Source organism: Numida meleagris, chromosome 3, assembly GCF_002078875.1.
Source record: "Numida meleagris isolate 19003 breed g44 Domestic line chromosome 3, NumMel1.0, whole genome shotgun sequence".
Taxonomy (NCBI): Eukaryota; Metazoa; Chordata; class Aves; order Galliformes; family Numididae; genus Numida; species Numida meleagris.
Genome location: NC_034411.1, coordinates 37,398,630 through 37,415,291, shown reverse-complemented (window position 1 = coordinate 37,415,291; position 16,662 = coordinate 37,398,630). Strand labels below are relative to the sequence as shown.

Sequence of the window (16,662 nt, the reverse complement as noted above, 5' to 3'; positions counted from 1 at the left end):
CTTTTCTTTTTGAGAAAATTCATTGTGTGAAATGAGGAAGAGAGTCCAGAGTTATGATTACATGATGTTTTAAAGGTAGTGATGATGATTTTCAAATGCTGGGAACTTAATTTATTATCAACAGTATGTCTTTTGTATGGGATTTATAGTTGTGTATCAGTTCTCACTGTTGGAAATAGGTATGTACTAACGCAATTATTCCTATAACATTTTGTTTAAAGGAAAAATTTATCAATGACTGATTTTCAGAAAAATATCATTATTACTGTCCCCCGTAAAAAGTAAAATGAGAGTTACATTCTCTCTGCTCTTCAGTTTTCTAAGTAGTGACAACAGTAGTAATTCAACATAAATATCCTCTTGGTCCATCCTCTGAAGTTATCCATTATTAGACTATTTTTCCAAAAGTGTTTATCTCATTTCTGTTTGAATTGAAACCCATGTTTCCCATTTAGTAATGAGGACTACAAATTTAACACAGGACCATCTGCATACCTGCACAGTACGGGTGTCATGTGTGACCTCTTCGTTGCTAATGTGTACTGAACCAGACAAAACTAAATTGCAGATCTTTGAGGTAGACAGGCATTTGATGGTCATACTGATATGAGGGGGTTTGCAAGATGGTTTGAATATTGAGTGGAGTTTCTAGCCACAATACAGAGCATAAATAAGCAGTTGCTCTTGACTTTGCCATCTTGTGAGCTGATTTGGTCTGGTAGCTTGGCTGAATGGCCTTCTTCAAAGAACTAAACAAGTACTTTGAAATACATGCAACTAGAGCTGCTGTATTTCTATCTGTAATACCTTGGATAAGAGCATTTCAGCAGTTGTTAAGTAAAGACTCTTCAATAAATCCCATGTCAAATAAGGAAATATCAACACATGCTGTTTGGATTCAGGAATTCTGCACATATGCTGTCTAGCTGTATGCATGAGTTTCCTGAACGTGTCGCTCATCAAAAGGATCAGAGTTGCTGCCAAACCCTATTCAGTTTTTTTCCATCTAGAAGTGTCAGCCAAAGTCAATAAAACACATGCAAACCTGGATAAATCGTAGCTATAACTGGTGCTATTGTGCAGTTCATTTCTTGACTGTCAGGCTAATACAACTGCATTATGTGATCAATTTTTTAAAGTGTTGTTTTGGGCTACTTTACTAGATCACAGCATTTTTGTTTATCCCATGCTCTCCAGATTGTAGGGAATTTTTCAAAGCTGAATTTTGGGTCTTCTGTTGAGTTTCCCCTTTAGATTTGTTTGGGTGCAACTCTTATCTGGACTTTCCTTTGAATTAAGGGCAATTTTTGACTGCTGTCTTTTTCCAACGAAGATAAACTTGCATTCTTTGAACTATGAAAGAGTGTCATTTTGACTGTCAACGAGTACAACAGCCATTCTTGTTTAGCAAATACATTAAATCTAGATCAGTTCTAGGGGAGCACATAGGTCAGAACACTTCCTGAAATATCATGGAATTATCTTTTATTTGTTTGTAACCAGCTTCTTCAGGATTGGATTGTTTACATTTCTTCTCCGTTTTACTACCTTAAAAGTCCTGGTATTTTTGCAGTTGTATTGAATTAGTTCTGACCATAAGTCTAAGCACTAACCATTTGGAAGTTCTGGATTTTTGTGTTGTTTTTTTTTTTTCTCCCTGAATGTACACTTGTTACACTGGAGATAATAGATTCAGTTTGATTTTGTGGAAACATAGCATCTGCTGATTGTTACAGTAAGTTGAGTAGCTTTTGTCTGCTGGAAGAGAAGATAGATTGGAAGCTGATTAATGTCAATATTGGAATGGAAACACAATTTGTGCAATGATAATGTACCTCTGTACAGCTTTTCTTGTTGGACTAGATGAACCAGGATCCTCATAACAGAATATGTAGTATATGTCTGCCTCATGATATAGGTGAACAGCGAGCCTGGATCATGCACCAGCCAGACTCTTTTCTAAAACAGAGCCACTGCTGTTGCTGTAATGGATCACTATACACTGGCTAATAAAGTGGATTCAGCAGCACATTAACCTGACCATTCTGATTCTGGACATAAATGTTTCCATTTGGCACAAAGCTCTCATCTCTCAATGGAACTACATGTTCAGATCTTATCCGAAGACTGTGTAAACATGCTTATGTGTCTTTTGCTTTTAACTCATGGGTTGCTAACTGGCCCATATGATTGCAATTATACATTAATTAAATAATAATTAAAATAGCTTAATACGTAGGTTGCTCCAAAAGTAATGCCTTCTATTTATTTCCCTGGAACCTACAGCAGATACAAAGAGTGCTATAATGCTAGTTGATAGAGAACATTCTCAACTACAAAACACTATTTTTCAAATTAGTCACCATCATTAGCTATATGTTTTCTCCAGGGATGAACAAGAACCTTCATGCTGTGCTCTTAAAAAATCTGCACCAGCAAAGGTGACACACTGTCACTATCACCACTGCTGACCACCTCACTGTGCTCATATCCATGATTTGGTTTCCTGGAACATTCTGCAAGCGTTGATGAATGTCAGTGGGTGCCATTTTTTCTGCATGGAGGAATTCAGTTATACACTGTTGCTTCATACGCACTTACATGTCATACGCCATGTGACAGACTGTCCCTCTGCTGCACAGCCATAAAATGTAATGGAATATTGGTGGGAGGTTCAGCCTGTACTGCCATACCACCAACATCTGCCTCTGATGACATGAACCAGCATGATAAAATAGGATTCATTACTTTTGGAGCAGCCCTCGTAAAAGAAGACAGTATTGTTCGTGTCATTCTATCAGATGAGGGTTTTTACAGCCCAAAAATAAGACCCAAATTTATCACTGTTGCAGAAAATTCTCAGAGTGGACTGGGTCATAAAGATTGCATAAATCTCTCCTGTATTTGGAGGCCAGCTCAATTTGGGTAGGGCAGTGTGCTCCTGCTTCTATGAATTAATGCAGAAACTCATTCTTTATTGTTCGGAATGAGACACTTCTCATCAGCAAAAAAGTATTTTACACACACAAAATTAAATCATTAATAATATTCATTTTTGTTTACTTTTGCCCATTTAAGAAGCTATTTTTTATGTTGATTTGTTATTTCTCATGTTAAGTCGTGTTGAAGAGCATTGCATTTAAAAGAATTCATGCTGTGTTCTCAAGATGGCGAGATCCAAGTTGGATTAGTTAAACATTTACCATCAAATACTTCAATTAATTTGATTTCATTACCTTTTGTTTTCAAGTTGTCAGTGACATACTGAATAGCATTGTACCATATTTTACTTCTTAAAGCTTTAATGGTAATTTCCTTGTGGGTTTTCATATAGGACGCTTTTATATTAGTTAGCTTTGCTTTTAATTTAATTTAGTTTTTTTTAATTTCTTTAATTAAAATATGTGCTTATTTAACCATGTTTGTTAAGGATATGCACTTAAAAACTCTTTCTTTAGTACTCTGTCCCACATTCTGCTCAGATAGTTGATTCTTTCTGCGTGACATCATGTTGCTTTTCCTGCTCATATATCAGCTGTTATTTTTCCTTTCTTCCCCCTTCCCCCCTTTTATCTTCTTTTTTCCTTCTTTTATTTTTCTTTTGTCTTCAGCCTGTTCTGCAAACTTGGAGTTCTTGTCAGGCATAGGATTTCACTGTTTGGTAAGGAGACCCTTGACAAATACTAGCATGGCCATCTCTTGGTTTTCTTTGCCATTTTTGCATTGCGTTATGTGCTGCTTTGTTGCATGCTGCATGGCTGCATGGCTGAAATGCATGGTCTTCACAGACCACTAATTGTTTAGACTGGTAGATCACAGAATTTATTAGATGAAATGAAAAACTTTTGTAGTTACCAGTTTCTTGGGGTGGGAGTTATTTTGTTTTCTGTGAACTTAATATCTGGATTTCATTATTCTATTAAAAAACGTCACTGAGTTAATTATAGTTACATATTTGTTATTTTATTATAATTCACTTAGAAAAAGCAGAGTATCAGAACTGCACATTTGTATTGGAAACTCATTAAGGAAAATTACTAGTGGGCAGAAATGCTTAGTGATGTTCTGTGGAAATCTTAAACACACAGATGTGCTTTACACCACACGCATGTCTACTATATCTCTGGTATTATATGACTCTATCAGGGGCTGGATGTTTGTCTTACTTCATGTGAAAATCACTTAATTGAAGTTAATTTGAAGTCTTCATGTAGTATAAGTACTATCTGCAATGTGTGGCACAGTCATGTACTATGCAAATTTTTCTTGTGCCATGATAATAGGATAGTTGAAACAGCGCATCCTATGATGTATAGCTTCTACAATGAATGGGTGCACTGCAAAATTCAGCATTCATGCACGTATCTAATTGGGTAATCATCTATCTGATTAAAATTTGATTAAGATAACATGCATCTGACTCAATTTCTACATATTTCATTCAATTTGAAGAGAAGGAACCAATTTGATGCAGCAGTGTGGTGTATAAATGCTTACAAACCATTACAAAAACGATTAAACTGAGAAGGAAGTGTAGAAGTTATTTGGAGATATTGCTTTTAAGTATCTTTTTGGATGAACTGAGTGTTTTTTCCTGTTAAGCCAAAAGATCATAGAAAGAATGGAGTTATTTGTGCAGCTGCGTGGTGGTCTAGCTCTTTCTGAAAGATGGAATATGTCACAAACCTACACATAAGCTGTGGTTCATACACGAGGTTATTCAAAGAATGAACTAGTTCCGGAATACTATTAATTTTTTTTCAAGTATTATTTTGCAGTTGTTGCTGTGTTAATTTGTTTTTCTGATAATTTTTTTCCCCTAAAATGAATGACAATTCAGGGTCAACATTGGATGCAGCGTGATTCTTTGAGTACTAAAGGGAAGACAGTCTCACCTTTCAGCTTACTTAATTTCTGTTCTTGGGCTGGATTGAAATAGGAGGAGGAGTTAGGACAGATGGCGTCACGTGGTGCACCATGGCTATGGTTTGGTTTTCAACTCAAGTTTCCTAGTGTGCAATAACTAAGTGAATACAAAATCTTTGTGCCAACACAGAATTATACTGTAGTTTTCCCATTAGTTAGGACAAGATTACAATAAGACTCTGGAGCATGGTTGCCACTGTGAACCTACTAACTCAAGTCAAAGTCATCCTACAGCTTGCCTTACTTTGACAATAAATTACATCATGTTAGAAAACCTGCTTGGATCAAAAGAATTGCACTTCTTTGAGCAATAGAGGGCCTGTGCAGAAGAGGGGAAAATGCTTATGAGGAGAGCCTTTCAGAACACAGCTGGAGCCTAGAGTCTCCTTAAATGAACAAGAGATGCTTGGTAATAAGCTTTTTGGATGGTGGGGAATTTGCTGTTTTATTTACATTCCATAGAGGTGTTTTATATTTATTGTGAATTCTGAAGATACAGCTGCATATATTAAAGTCATTATAGAAGTCCTGTACTGTAAACTCTATATAAGTCATGAGAAAATGGAAAAAATTGAACAAAAAAATCTTCTAGAGTGAATTTAAGCTGTTAATTGCATTTCATATCTAAGGTTATTACTAAGATTATGGAACTGTGATTCAGCATTGTCTTATTATTTCTTGAAAGTAGAAATTACATTTTGAAAGTAGAATTTGACCCCAATAACTCCCTGTTTGAGAGCTGTATTTCTGCATCAGTATGACTGTACTGATTTACATTCATTATTATTAAGGAATTTTAAAGTTCTGAGGATTTGAATTTATATTTTGTCAATTTAAAAAGCAGATTTCTGTGAGTGGCTTGATTCAGTTTCTATACTATTTAAACCTCTGGTGAGACATTCTTTCTATATGAATTCTTAATTAAAAATATCTGCATACAAGTAATGCAGTGCTATGTTATGTGGAACACAAATTTGTTGAATGAGATATCAGATAAGAATGGCCTGCTTTTGCTTCTTCATTTTGGGTAGCTTGAGAAATTAATCAGAAAAGCTCCAAGAAACAGACAGAAGGCTTTCTCTGCCTAATTACACCCTGAATTTAAAATTCCCATCCTGGTATCAGTAGCCATGGCATTTTCACAGTAAAGTAAAAATTCTTCCCTCCTGATATATTAAGAACATTGCTTTCTAAAATAAGTAGGACATCACTTCAGATACTACACAGTGGTGCAGTTCATGGGATCATTGTCTATAGTAGCTATTGGGATACATTTAACTTCAACTTCTTGAACTTATGTTCTAGTATTTGCATATGTCCAGTCTCCACTGATTTTGTGAACATTCAGTCATATGAAGATTTACGTTAAAGAACAGCTCTTGTTTAAGCTTTCAACCTTTGAATTGTACTTATCTTTTTTCATGACTGAAAGGAATTTTATATATTATATATTCATTTCTACAATTTGAGTATTTTCTACTAAGCTTTCAGGCTTCTGAAAAATAATAAGATATTTAATAAAAATAATTTTAATTTAATGAAGGTATGTATATACACTTAAATATTGGCACTACTAATAAAACTAATTTTATCAGAAACTCCCTTATTTCAGATTTTGTAACTCAAGTTCCAAAAAAAAAGTCGCCTTCTGAAGTTGACTTCTGAACCCAGGTTGGAAGCAAACTGATGCTTGAAATGTTAAATTTAAAAAGATTAAGCAAAAAAAAAAACCAAAAAAAAAAAACAAAAAAAAACCACCTTTGTTGTTTGTTTTAGATGAAAACAAGTAAATCCATGACATCAAATAAAAGCAAGACTCAGAATTTCCACAGAATCTAAACCTACATTTCACAGCAAATTATATTTTCTAAGATTTTGTAACAAATCCTGTCTGAGATTATAAACTTCCTGGAGGCACTCCAGGAAGGAATTTTTGTGATAGTTTAGAAAGGCTGATTTCAGTGTTATGTTGATAAAAATGGCTAAACTATAGTACATCACTTTTGCACGGTCACAGACTTCTACTCTCATATCCAGGGTGAACATGTGGAAGGTTTTTCCAGATAGTTGAGCGCAGTGTATGTTTATTTCTAAGAAAATGTTTTTCTCTGTGTTTCTTTTACAGTAGGTTAACTGGTTGCCCTCACTTCTTGTTTTGTTAAATGAAACGTAGCAATGTCTCCTTAATTTGCCTATACCCATCTAGCTTCCAAAATATGCACATTGCTAGGAACATTCAGCTATGTAAACCCACTCTCAAACTGATTCATTTTTAAAAGTCTCCAAAATTTGCAAATTCTTCTTAAATAGGAAAAGAGTTTGTATTATGTTGCCAAACTACAGCTACATCTATTTATGGCAGATGTAGAAATGGCCTTCAGAGCTGGTCCTACATCTGTGTGGAAGGAGAAGAGATTGTCAGGCCATCAGCATTCTAAATATTGTCTTCAGCATTCTAATTACTGTCTTCAAAGCAGTTTCCAGTAAATTTAAACTCAATGATTCCAAACAAAATATATGGTATTTTAACTAAATGAGGGAGTGATTAAAACTGTAGTTTGGTACTATAAAGCAAAATAATACCAAAATTTCAGGAGATTCAAAACTGTTACTGATCTTTCTTGAGTTAAGGTAGTTGTATAAATCTTGTTTTGGTGTGAAGCACTGAAGCTGGCTCTTTTAAATGTGTTACCTTGCATAGTGTTTTAATATCGGTTTTGAACATATTTTTCATACAACAATAGATTTTACGATAATTTTATTCCAGTGGGGGGAAAAAAACAAACCCTTCAATATCTGTTAAAGGGATATACCTAAAATTTGTTTAGTTTTCAGAATAACTAGATGAATTTTTTAATCTTCCACCTGGTTGCACTGCAGAAGGTACCTGTTTCCTCATAAACATATGACCGTTATATCTATATGGTATAAATAGATTACCAGTGTTACTTTTCGGGGAAATGTAGTGAACTCTCTATACTACACAGTAGCTCACAGAATATGCACGCTTTGTGTGATAGTTTAATCCACAGTCTGTGCCAGGGTTGCCTTGAGTGCTTCCCTCTATCTCTGCTGTCAACCATGATCCTGCAATCTTTTTTTCATCAGTGCTGGCATTCCTGTCACAAGAGCAGTAAAATAGTAAGGAGAAAACATAGGGGTTGTGAAAAATAGAAGCTGACAAAAACCTTAATCTTTATGGGTATAGTCACTTATTTCTGTAGGATTCATTTGGAATTCCTCAGCTTTATCATCTGGTTGTTACATCATTGCATGACCGTGAGTGCCGGTGCAAAGAGGATGGGGCTGCATGGCTGAGGGCAGCTGTAGAAACTGCAGTTCAGGTTTGTTTAATCTACTGTGGGTCTGCACTTCAACAATACCCCCCTAGTTCTGATAACCTGGAACAGCATTCACAGTGCTGCAGTAAACCTTCCACTCCTTCCTTGCAACTTATCTTTTAAAATCTCTACTTCACCAAAACAGTTGCTATTTTAAATTTTATGTTTGCTAATATTTTCAAGTGAAATAACCACTGGTGATATAGTACACTGTATTTAGCTGACAGTATTTTCAGAAATCTATCTTTTCAGTCTGTTTCATTGATTTATTTTTGATTGAGAAACTAAAAATATAGGGACGTAAGAAAAATTATTTTCATTTTTGCAACGATTTACATTTAAAAAAAATCATATAAACTGTGGGTCAAATTTCTATGCCTAAATCTGTCATGGATTTAAAATGTGAACTTGGAGGTGACATATACATGGCAACATCAGAGGCTGTGCATGTTCATACAAGGCATGTGTATAAGTTCTCTTTTTACATCTCTAATTGTAATGTATATAATGGTAGAGACTATTGTGTAGATCAGATCTGCTCCTTCTGTAAGTAGTTACAGCGTATTGGTAACATGAGGGAGCTAACCTTTTTGGTGATGTTTTATATAAGTCTTCTCTTCTTGTCAGAGTTGCAAGAACAGCTTTTAAATAGCTTTTATTTTCCTGAGAGGGGAAAGATAAATGTTCTGATAAACTTGGATTAATTAAAGCAAAGTTTATAAAATTGAATGAAGACCAGACAATACACTATAACTCTAATTAACCCCACATTTATGTGCTTCCTACTTGATTGCCTCAGCTATTTGATGAGAGATGCTTAACTGCCTCTAGTTACTGAATTTGTGCAAACAAAGATAAGACAACAAACTGCATGTTTTTTAACTTGCCTGTCAAAATTTTACAAAAGTTGAATTACTCTTCTGCTATGTAATTTACTCTTTCATTAAAAGCAATGACATGATTAGCAGACTGTAGGTACACTCTGAAGGATGCTCAGCTAAATTGGTGGGTAATTTTCCTTCCTATTTAGGAAATGATGCAACATCAATAGTCAACTGTCTTCACATATTGGGCCAGACCTTGGATGCCAGGTAATACTGAATATATTTCCTAAAGTACAAAGAATATAACCTAAAAGAGAACTGTATCCAGTCAGATTTGTGTAAGGCTACAGCATTTCAATAATCAAAAAAGGAGTAACAGTACTGAAAATAATTCCCACTTCAAAGTAGGTTAATTACTTGTTCTACTTATATAGATTTTGGCAGAACAATATTTCTAAGTTACACTTAAAGTTTCAGTTCAGATCAGTGGGGTCAAGGAACCGCTGACCGTTCTTTCATCTGCTTGTAATCATGTGATTGTCTCAAAAACACAATAACATTAAAAACATTTTATTCCTTTGTTTATGCTGCTTAATAAAATAAAAATAAATCAGGAGTTAAGTGCACCTAGAGTGCAGTGAATCTGTCTCTGGGTGTCTTCATTGCAAAATTAATCCAGGTTGTAATTTGAGCAAATTATTAGCAAATTATTCCCTATCTTAAAAAGGATGTGAATTTTTACAGTGGGAAACCAAATAAAAATCCTTATGTTGTGCACCTATGAAACTTATTTTTTTTCATTAGCTTGTTCTGCTATGAGAAGATTTTATAATCTTGGAAGATGAAAGATTTTTCTTCAAATCTATGTCATCTATTTCATAGAAACCAAGACTAGACTTTATTCCATGCTTGTCTAATGGGAAGTTCTTTCTTTGCATGTTATATACAGAACTGTGATGAAAACTGGTCTGGAGTCTGTTAAGATGGCATTGAGAGCATTTTTGGACAATGCTGCTGAGGATCTGGAGAAAACAATGGAAAATCTTAAGCAAGGCCAGTTTACACACAGCAGAAACCAGCCCAAGGGAGTTACACAAATCATTAATTATACCACAGTGGCTCTCCTGCCAGTGCTATCTTCGTTATTTGAGCATATTGGACAGCACCAGTTTGGGGAAGATTTGATATGTATGTATTATTTAGAAATGCCATGCCATTAATATATTCGTAATATAATGTAGTAAGTATTATTAGGTTCTCTTTTCTATTAGAGAAGGACAAATCTCATCCTACTTTGACAAAATTTTGATTAAATTAAACATTTGCGGTAAATGATCTACAACAGTCTGCAGGTTTTAGTGGCATTTCTGTAAATATTAAAAAAGATGTGGCTATGAAGACTTAGTTTTGGTATTGTCTCTACCATAGATTCGCTGTTATTTTGTCACTGAGTAAAGTTACTTAAGTTAATTCGTTTTTGCTCTGTTCATAACTGACGATATACTGCTCGAGGGATGGTTTACTCTAATATATGCCCCAGTTAGCAGGGTGCATGTGTAGGTGCATCTCACATCGTAAAGAAAAGTGGAGAAGTGAAGAATGCAGTCACCAAAGAAAGGAATGTATGTGATTTCATTTCTGTAGATATTCTAATTGTAGCAGACTCAGTGTTATTCATTTTCCCAAACCCAGTCTCTTCAAGACAGAATTTTTTAGTCTGCAACACCAGGAGATGGTGGAGTCACCAACCCTATAGGTGTTCAAGAAATGTTTAGATGTTGTACTGAGAGACATTGTTTAATGGGAAATATTGATGATAGGTGTACTGTTGGACTGGATGATCTTGGAGGTCTTTTCCATCCTTGGTGATTCTGTGATTCTATGAACACAAAATTTTAATGCTATGTGTTTTAGGAACTTCATAGGAATTCTGGTGGCCAGTTTACACTAAAGCAAGCTGTTCTGCTTCTGCATAACTATCTCATTTATAGAATTCTGTGAAAATAAGTCCTTAGAATCTGAAAAATCATTATTTAAAAACCTTAAAGAATTGTTTTTGAAAAGTTGGAGTTGTATTGATGGATTCAAATGTGTTGAGACATAAATATCCAGTTCTCTTATTAAATTATTTCTGTAAAATTTAGGAGTCTTTGACAGTATCCAGAAAAAGTCATCTATGAGGCTAATATCTGTTACTACCACATTATAAATATTATTTTTCAGGCATGAATATGCCTTGTTTATTTTTTGTTCTCTGATATTTTGTGTTTTGGAACTTAATGGTAAGCCTTTCATACTTTCTTGCTAGTGAGATTTTCTCCATCAATTATTCCACATATCTCATTTTGGTGTTAAACTCCTGATATTAGAAATCATAAACTCAAAAAACTATTAGTTTAAATTATGCCTAATTGTAAGTTTGTTTTATTCGTAATATTCTGATGACAGGCATCTTGACCTGGAGCTTGTATTACATTTACAGACTACTACAGAGTGTGATCATGTACAAAGATGCTTGAGGTTACTATTTTAGCATAAAAATACTCAGCTCTAAAAGATGAACAGAACTATAATTACACTGTAGTAAAGAATCAGACTTTGTTGCTTTAATGAATCATCATTTAGGCTTTCCCAGCACATTATGTCTAAGTTCTATTTTAGTCCCAAAATTTCATTGCATTTTAGGGCAAAGGTAATAGCACTGTGGGAGAGAATAGAAAAGTTGTAAAAGGAAAATGTGGAAATAGTAAGAGTGTTATCCTTCTTGATGGTATTTATACTATTGTGGCACTAGTACCACATATTACACTGGAAAATCATTTTTTCAAATAGATATTAAGATGAATCTCACATTTCTGTGATTGAAATGGTTTATAATTTCGAATCATAATTTGATGAAGTGTTCAGAAGAACCAAAGGGATTATTTCTCTTTTTTAATCCTTTGTTGGTCTAAAATGTAAATTAAGCAGGTGCTATTGATTTTCTAGGTCTAAATTTTAAGAAGTATGAACTGTGATTTAAAGAATTAAATACATATTTAGTAGCATTGTATTTCCTCTGTGATGTATTAAATACACTGGTGTCATATTTGTATATCAGTCTTAAAATTACTTTTTTATTTTTTATACTCTCAGAAACTTTATTTGGTTTGCCATGAAATTTTTCAAAGTGAAAGTGCTCGAGACAAACTAGAAAAGACTCATTGACACATTTTCTATTGCTATTAATGGTTATGAAATTAGATGCTGTTCTTACGGAGTTGCTATGCCATTAATTTCTACTACTGCATTGAATGTTCAGAATTTTGTATTTAGAGAATGGTTGCTATAGGTTGTCCTTCACAGCTTAATGTCATTAATGCAGTTGTCCAAAGAATTTTAACGAAGTTTTCTCTTGATACCTATCATTTCTTCATTTCTTTAGTGGAAGATGTTCAAGTGTCCTGTTACAGAATATTGGCCAGTTTGTATGCTCTGGGAACCAGCAAAAGTATATATGTAGAGCGGTAAGATGAAAAAGTTTTTCCTCTATTTTTATTTTCTGTATTTATATTCAGGTTAATGAATATATGCAGTCCTGAAAGAAATATAGGGAGATGTGGTGTTTGGAAGCACTCCTTGACAGGGAAAAAAAAATGTGCTTAGATGTTAAGTGGAATCCTGCAGAACTTATTGCATTATACTTAAAATGTTATAGTATACACTTGTCAAAGTATATTACTTAATTCAACCAAAAACTACAAAGTAGACTTGATTAAAAACATCACATGATTTAAGGTCCAACCAAGGAACTATAAAAATATGACACTCAGCTCAATTATTGTTGTTATTATATCTAAGAAAAAGGAAATCTTAACAGTCAAATACAATGATAGTCATATTTGGTCTCTTGACACGTCAATCTATTCAGTGAAATTTTTCTTAATTATAAAGTCAGTAAAGCTGATAGGAATGTAATAGAACAAATGTCATTATCGTGATGACTTTGTGTTTTCCCTGCATATTCCTCACTTGTTTTCAACTAAGTAGTCCATCTTTGACATTTTATGTCATGACATTTAATTCAGCTATTAGCAGAGTTTACTGTACTTCATTTTCTATTACCTTTTCTTTTGTTGATAATGATATACACTTATCTCTGTGAGATGAACACCACAGAATAAAATAAAGGCTGATTTACAACACAGTGTATTCATTCAACAAAGTGTGTAACTTCAATGTTGTTTATTAATTAACAGGCAACGATCGGCACTAGGAGAATGCTTGGCTGCTTTCTCGGGTGCCTTTCCAGTGGCTTTTTTGGAAACTCATTTGAACAAACATAATATCTACTCAATTTACAATACCAAGAATGCAAGAGACAGAGCAGGTATTTCCAGAATCTCACGTGATGCTTACGAAAAAACAAATCTTGCTATGAATGTTGCTTGCCTTAGTGAATGTATTTTTGCATACAGTTTGTAGTGCAAGAATTTTATTTTACTCTCTTAATTGTATTCTTCTTTCATAAATGAATGGGCAAATTTCAGTAAAACTGATTACTTTAAATTTTAAAGATACTGATATTTTCATTTTGAGATGCTGTACTCAAAATATAATTATAGAAGCAATTTGTCGTAAGGACTTTATGCATTGTTAGTAGCTCAGGTATTGTATATTTGATGAAATTATATATTCTAATCAATAACTCTAGTACCTCAGTTTTTGTATGCAATATTGAATTCCTAAAACACACATACTTGCAATTGAAGCGAAATACCTTTACCTGTATACATTAAAAAAATATAAAGTAAATGTAGTACAATGTAGTGTATAAACTGTTTTTCTTTGTTGGAAATACACGTCTCAGAATAGATACTTTCCAGTAGCACTAAATATGTTTTTTGCACATATCTTTATGTTCCACTTTTGAAACTCTTGATTCATGCTAAAACAGTTGTTCAATAAGGACATTATGTTCCACTTTTCCCAAAGGTAAACGGAAGTTACGATAGAACTGTACAATCTCTATATGTATGCTGAGTGTGAATTGTAACACGGATTGTATAATGACAGTGCATAAAATGCCCGCTTATAATGGCATGGCTTTTATAACTTCGCCTGTATTTAAAAAAAAGATATGAGACATTCTTCAAAGAGTTATAGTATCTTATCTTCCAAGTATGAATGTCCATGCTTACTTGCCATATGTATTGTAGCTCTTCTAATGTATGTAGAAAGACAGTAAGCTGTGTTTTCTTTGATCTTAACAGATATTTAAATTTATTTTCCAAAATTGCATTGAGCTCTAAGGACACTAAAGTAGGGGTGTAAAATATATTTGAGCCTAACTAAGAGAAAATAATGTTTTGGAAAAATACTATATCTAGCCTTATTCTATGTTGGTAAGGTTTTATTCGTAAATTGTAGGCTACATTTTCAATGTGGAGATATCTATCTTTCTCACTGCACGTGTATATATCAGGATGTCAGACACTCATGAGCAAATGAATGTACTTAAGGTTAACTGTACATGAAGGAAATTTCCTGCAAAAAAAAAAACACCACCAACAAAAGGCAATTGCAATTCCCTTTCAGAGGAAAGAACTGACAATTCATGTAACCTGAAAAGCCTACCTTTACAATCAGAAATTCTCCTCCAAAAGTCGGTTTCTCAAAAACCGCTCTATTCAGTATTTCAGGGAATGTTTTCCTTTTTTCTAATAGTGAAATCGTGTCTCAACTTACGTATTATGGGGAGATATTTCATTGTATTAATATTTCCTCAACTGCAAAGCTCATGTTGGTTGAAATTTTGAAATTTAATCTTCATTTCATTGTTGAAGCTTCCATAAAGGAATTGTTTTTATTATTGTCAGCAGTTTACGGGCGTTTGGCCCGGTTCCGTGATGAATGACAATGACAATTATAGAAAGATTTTTTTTATAGAAGCTTATATATAACCAGTTTATTGCTAAATAGTATGAAAGCACCTCCCATTTTATTTTATTTTGTACTTTTTCCCTTGGATCAGAAAGGCATAAACGCAAATGGAAAAAAGTGCTAATGAGTATCACTTGGAGAGAATTATTTGGTTTCTATGACTTAGTGTATTAATTTTGGGATTTTTTTTTTAATAGTTCTCAATTTGCCTACTAGTGTAGAAGAGGTTTGCCCAAATATTCCTTCCTTGGTGAAGCTAATGGAAGAAATTGTGGAACTGGCGGAATCTGGTATTCGCTACACACAAATGCCACATATAATGGAAGTGATACTGCCTATGCTGTGTAGCTACATGTCACACTGGTGGGAGCATGGGCCAGAAAACAATCCTGACAAAGCTGAAGTGTGTTGTACAGCCTTGACATCAGAGCACATGAACACTCTGTTGGGTAACATATTGAAAATCATCTATAACAACCTTGGTATTGATGAAGGAGCCTGGATGAAGAGGCTAGCAGGTAAGATGTAAAAACAAAAAGATAAATAAACATGCATATATAATTGGAATATATATCTATACACTCTGAATTAATCTGCATTTACCCTATTAAAGTTAGTTTAGAATAACACTCATATGTTTGTTTTTTAAAAAGTATGAATCTTGATGTCTTAGAACTACTAAATATAAGAGAAAAATAGTATAAGCAGTATGTATTAATCTCTTAATAAATAATTTAAGAAGTTCATTAAACTATGTCTTTTTCTCCAGAATATACACATACTGATTTAGCAGTTTGTTGAATGAAAGGATTATAGTCGTTTAGCCCATTTTCATTACATATCACATTACCACTTGCAGGCATTAGGAAGTTTCTTGTTCTGTATGAGAGATGGATCCTTAAAATGCTGTTTTGAAATTGTGTATTCTAGCATTTCTATTAAAATGGAATGTGGAAATGCATGTCATTTTTTGAACATGACATTACTTCATTGTGATAAAACATTAAACTTTATTTTAATATAGTTTATTTATCAGTGTTGCAATCTTTAAGAAGAAGTCACAATACTTCAGTGTTGTGATTTCAGTTTTTCAGTTAGTCTTCCTTAGGATTTTTCAATACTTATTGTAGTAGCTGGTAACAGACTGGATTCCTGGTCTCTTGAGGTCTAGTAACGTAATGAACTCTAATGATAAGTTGGAATTGCCTAAAATTCTCTATAATCTAATGGATATGTTAAAAATGGTTTTGCACTAATGGACCCAGATGAAGGACTAATTTACATTCTAATTTCTATGAGTAGATTTGCAAAAAAATTGTGCAAACAACTGTCAAATGATGGGTTGATGGATAGTTGAATCGGTCTCATTTCTATCTATGCAAGCCCTCCACTGTCCTAATGTACATAAGAAATATAAGCAGGCTGTTTGAGTAGCTTTGCAAATACTTAGAGCATGTTTTCCAGCCCTAGTTTAGTCAAGCTGAAAAACAAGATGCAAAAGAGGAGCTAATGTCTCGTAAAACTTGTGTGAATGCTCTTTAGCTATGTATATATCTACCCATACATACCATTAAACAATTTCCACATTGTTCAACCAAATTATGCAGGTAAATACTAACATGTTGCCAAAATATCTGTAAATAGGCACC

The 16,662-nt window shown here is 33.8% G+C and overlaps 1 protein-coding gene across 7 annotated transcripts in view; it reads left to right on the top strand.

Annotated features, from left to right (window-relative positions):
• Positions 1–16,662, top strand: part of RYR2 (ryanodine receptor 2) — a 364,829-nt gene that overhangs the window by 272,254 nt on the left and 75,913 nt on the right. For all 7 annotated transcript variants that reach the window (XM_021391077.1, XM_021391074.1, XM_021391073.1 and 4 more), the window contains 6 exons: positions 3,612–3,661; positions 9,298–9,358; positions 10,041–10,279; positions 12,516–12,597; positions 13,330–13,460; positions 15,211–15,531. In XM_021391077.1, the coding sequence (XP_021246752.1) occupies positions 3,612–3,661; positions 9,298–9,358; positions 10,041–10,279; positions 12,516–12,597; positions 13,330–13,460; positions 15,211–15,531 (884 nt within the window). The remainder of the gene's footprint in view (positions 1–3,611; positions 3,662–9,297; positions 9,359–10,040; positions 10,280–12,515; positions 12,598–13,329; positions 13,461–15,210; positions 15,532–16,662) is intronic.